We start from the raw sequence: 5,000 nt of genomic DNA, 5'->3' as shown, positions 1-5,000 counted from the left end.
GACACAGACAGCCACAACCTAACAAGAGCCTCACTGTTGCCTCTTATTATTGCCGTTTATTAAAAATGGGAAGTAAACACCAACCAAGGCTTTTATGAGCCTGGCCGCTCATCACATAGCAAGGTGCTGGTTTGAGCAGACCACCCTGGGGGGAATAAGGCTGTTAATTAACAGTTTGGCGCTAATCAATGGACTGATCTGTCCATTCAATTTATAGGGGAGGGATAGGGGGCTAGTGGAATTTACAGGGCTGATCTCACCCCATTCTCTGTCCAGGTGACCCAGAGCCAACACCATATCTGAAACACTGACATATTTCCTTCATCTGCTCCTGATATCTGCACCTCACAAATAAACCATTTTATCATTTTCCCTCCGTAACAAGATACAGACTGGAAGGGAAATGAAAGAGGGGGAGAGAGAAAGAAAAAAAAAGAGGCCAAGAAAGGTATTCCTTCACAAGATCCATAAAAGTGAAAAAGCAAATGGGTCCAACCTACAAATTACCGGTATCAAGCCCGCTGTAAAACGGGCCTTTAAAAAGGGCTGGATCCAATCCCCCACCGCTGAGCCCAGCCCTCACCCAGTAATAAAGAGCCGGCTGGATCCAATCCCCCACCGCTGAGCGCAGCCCTCACCCAGTAATAAAGAGCTGGCTGGATACGTTTCCATCTGGAATAATCCAGCGGCAGCGTTACAACCCCCCACCCCACCCCACAAATCTGAGCTGGGATACACCAATGCTCTGAAATCCCATTTCTGCTCCCAGAATGCAGTTAAATATAGCCTATCTAGCGCAAGCGGACGGGTATAAAAGGCAAGCTTCGGGCTGGGATGGGGACTAATTTAGGGGGTAGCGGACAAACCGAAGGACGTGCACTTCAAAGGGTACCCCCCTCATACCACCACCCCCCCAATGTGGTTTTCGGGGTTTCTCTGCCAGACGGGGATGGGAGTTGCTCTGCCAGCACTTTGATAATTATCTCCCCGAAGCAGCATCCATTTTTCCCCCTTTTTTATTAACTCCCACCCTCGGAGAACGAGTCCATAAGCTTTTCTGAGAGCGGCTTCGTAGAGTCGCCGTGGAGACTCCAGTAGGATAATCCCGAATCACAATGGGCCCCCCCTCCCACTCCCACCCGCCCTTCTCCCTCTGTCTGGCACTGATAAGTCGCCCGTAAAGCCCCTACTCTGGGCGCTAATTAGCATGGACTCCACTCGCAGGAGCCTGAGTGGCATCACTGGTAGAGAGACTGCACAGCTGCAGAGAGAGGGGACCCAGTGCCTCGTGTGTCAGTGCCTCAGTACAGACAGTATGTGTGTTTAAGTCTTAGTGATAGACCAGGTGTGCAATGAGCAGGGTTTCAGGTGGTCTGCAAATTATCCAAAGTTGTTCGCAAATTCTCAAATGTTTGCCAACCACCAGTAAACATCAAAAGAAGCAGAACTACCGCTAACATGAGCACCTTCAAAGAAAAACTGTGTGTGTTCGTCAACAGGCGCATTTGTATGACTGCACATCGTGATAATAAAGCATTTTCACTCCTTGCATCTCTGCCTCATCTCCTTTCCTCACTCCACACGCAAGGAAAGGACGCAAGGAAGACAGACAAGGGCCATTGGGATGAGCCCACAGAAGTCGCTTAATTCTTGGATAAAATCCCTCCCCCCTCTATGACGGACAGCTTATTGTCCCCACAGTGTGTGTCTGAGCCTCAGCACAGACAGTTTTAGTGTCTGTGTCCCAGCATAAACAGTATGTGTATGTGGCTCCACACAGACAATGTATATCTGAACCTCAGTACAGTGTGTGTATCTGTGCGTCAGTACAGACAGTATGTGTGCCTGAGCCTCAGTACAGCCACTGTGTGTGTCTGTGCCTCAGTACAGACAGTATGTGTGTCTGAGCCTCAGTACAGACAGTTTGTGTCAGTGTTTCTGCCATTATATGCCAGAGCCTGTATATGGATGTGTTATGCATATCGCAGTATGGCTGCTTTGCATGTCTGTCTCTCAGTCAGTCGCTCGTGTCTGTCACACACCAGTCTCTCCAAAACAACATGTCTCACAATTAACACCAACTCCTTCTGCAAAACCACCAAACCAAATCTCTCCAAAACAACATCTGCCTAAACTCACAACAGCTGCTTCCAGTACACATCTCTCTTCCAGAGAACACCACTCCAAATTCACACCAACCCCTTCCACAAACTGCTTGGCTTGCTGACTGTTCTGGAGCCTAGCTGGGGTGATTCTTGGAACGGTACCTGAGCTAAAGGGAAGGTGATCCATGCTGCAGACCCATCACCCACTGATTTTAAGCCCAGTGTTTGACCCACAGTGCTGCACATCGTCCCCCCCGTTCAGTACTCGGTCAAGCTTGGTCAATAGAGGCAATCCCCATTTCTGTGATGTTACAGGAAAGTGGGGGAAAATGCAATGATCCACATACCCCTTCATATGTCCCTGATTCAGGTAAACCCCCAGGTTTGGTGGAAGGATTAGCTTTAACTCACAATATTCATGTGCCAGTAATTAGCCAGTCAATCCCTTGAGGAATGCTATGATTGGCTAGACTGCATCAATAGAAGCTGCTGAGTTTGAGAAAGGAAAGGATAATTTCCCTTTATTTATTAATTTTCCTAAAACCATTTTTGCTCATCTTGCACAATAAACAAGTGAGAGAAAATGTTTTTGATTTTGATTTTTTTGTTTTGATTAGCCCACCCACTGGTCTATATATGCTTTTTGTGAAATTACATTACATTACATTACAGGCATTTAGCAGAAATCATTGTAGCTGTAAGTTATTTTATTTTGTTGCACTGTTATGGATGAGCTATTAAATAATCTAATATATGGTCTTATGATCAAAGTGTTTTAAGGCAATCTTTGATATGGTAAGCTTACATGATGTGAGGGGCATGAGAGTGAGATGCAACAGCCCTTGAACCTGTTTCAAAACTGGTAAGCCAGAGCATGGAGAAGAACAGGCTCAGGAGCATCATGGGTAAAAGCGATTCCCCTCTCCCCACCCACCAAGCGGCACTCAAGAGCTCACGCGGACCCGCGTGGTCCTGACAGCACAGCTTTCACCTCAGCCCGCATACTATACCCCAACCCTGCAGTGCCACACACGGCATGGCAAAAACACCCTGCCTGCCAAATACCCAGCGTCACCTGCGTGAGGAATTTCCGCCCCTCGTCTGCAGCCTATGTGTCGCCCGTGCCCCACGAGGGCCCCTCTGTCCCCGTGCTAAAGTTAGCGGCGCTAACGCTAACACCAGCGGTGGAGGCCGCGCTAACCGCGTGGTTCCCACGTGGGGGCTTTAGCCCTGCGGCCGGAGCGGGGCTGTATCCACAGCCAGGTCGTCACGCGGACACGGTCAGCTGATTCCCCCCAGCTGAAATTCCCCTACCCCCCGCCCACCCCCCATCGCTGTGAGTCTCCCTCATGTGCGGCCGGCTCCAATGCGCTGCCCCCCCCCCCCCCCCCCCGCAGTTCTTACAATGACGCTTTGTGCGAGCTCGTAGATCAGCTTCTTGGCCTCGCCACCCGAGAATCGGACATGCGGAAATAACCCTACAGTAAAAACCCTTACCGACGGCCAAACCTGATTACATACCCAAAATGCTGATGCCTCCCAGAAGAGCCTGCAATTCATTTTGAGCTCCGATTAGACAAACAAACCAGGGATGTGAAATTCCAGTCCTTGGAGATTGGTTGAACAGAGCTTTGGATGACCCAGATTAACTGTACAGTCTCATGTCATTTTTCAGAAAACAAAGTAAACAGTGGCTATTTAAATCCATCTGCGGAACACTCTGACCAGGGAAGTCCCACTGAGGTTAAGGGAAAGACCTTTCAAACACTTGAGAGATAAAGAGATAAAAATGCAGGCACAAGGCCAGACAGAGACAGAAAGGCATGGAAAACATGTGAAAGAGACAGGCAGAGAAAATAAAGAGCAAAGGTTCAAGCAGAGAGGGATAAAATCGGAGAGAAAATCAGAGGAAACGGTACCATTGTTCCCTCGCTCTTGCTTCGTGTGACTTCTCTCTGCAGACGAGCCACGGCCAGTTTCTCCCTGGATGACAGAGGGAAAAAAACAAGGGGAGTGAGCCGCTTGTGACTTTCAGCACCACGTCCTCACAAGGTCAGGACAACAACACTCTCCCTGAGACACCGCGACAGGATCCTGATACACTGTTTACAGAGAGCCACAACTTCCGGGAGAACAGAAAGGGTCACTTAATGTTACTTTCAGTGTGCTGGAGTTCAACTCCACACACACATGCACACACATAAACATACATATACACACACACGCACGCACGCACGCACGCACGCACGCACGCACATACACACATGCGCACACGCACACTTACTTGCCCACACAGACACCCTCTACACACAAACACAGACGCAGACAGACGTACACGCATCGTCTGCCTATCTGATGAAAAGCCTTAAGCATTTTCGCTTTGATGTGCTAACACAGACACCGCTCTGTGCAGCTTCTTCCAGTTTGTTGAGTGGCAGCTACTTGTAGGCACGCATACCTTTCATAGTCTGATGTCTGGAAGAAACAGACCAGAATTAACACCGCGGTTTAACTCTCGCCCCACTGTCGGCGTGGAACAGGCGAGCAGACTGAATTACATCTCGCTTATCGGCTTGAAATATGTGACGCTTCTCATTCAGCCTTAAAACATTCAACTCAAGGTTGTGTGCAAATGGCATTTTCCCCTTTAGTCATTTATTCTGCAAAATGCAGACTGAGCACAAATGCTGAATCCCCATTGAGTGGGATTTCAAAAGTACCACCTTCAATAGGGAAAATGTACTAGTAATGTTAATAAAAAATAAAAACAGACTTGAGAAGAGAAACAGTCACAGGTATGAATAATGCTGTGTATAGCCTACATCTGGGTGTTTATGTGTTGAGTGCACGCATTATCCGCCACGCTAACGTGCAATGAGGCATTGCCAAGTCATG

The 5,000-nt window shown here is 48.5% G+C and overlaps 1 protein-coding gene across 6 annotated transcripts in view; it reads right to left on the bottom strand.

The window, feature by feature from the left end:
* LOC118214273 (nck-associated protein 5-like) overlaps window positions 1-5,000 on the bottom strand; it is a 195,553-nt gene that overhangs the window by 101,274 nt on the left and 89,279 nt on the right. For all 6 annotated transcript variants that reach the window (XR_004762603.1, XM_035394118.1, XM_035394117.1 and 3 more), the window contains one exon: window positions 4,025-4,088. Coding sequence is in view for 5 of the 6 variants with exons in the window: in XM_035394118.1 (XP_035250009.1) it covers window positions 4,025-4,088 (64 nt within the window). In the remaining variant the exon portion in view is untranslated. The remainder of the gene's footprint in view (window positions 1-4,024; window positions 4,089-5,000) is intronic.

The sequence above is a fragment of the Anguilla anguilla genome, chromosome 15 (assembly GCF_013347855.1).
Source record: "Anguilla anguilla isolate fAngAng1 chromosome 15, fAngAng1.pri, whole genome shotgun sequence".
Lineage (NCBI taxonomy): Eukaryota > Metazoa > Chordata > Actinopteri > Anguilliformes > Anguillidae > Anguilla > Anguilla anguilla.
The sequence above is the reverse complement of the archived record's forward strand: the minus strand, read 5'-3'. Positions and strand labels throughout refer to the sequence as shown.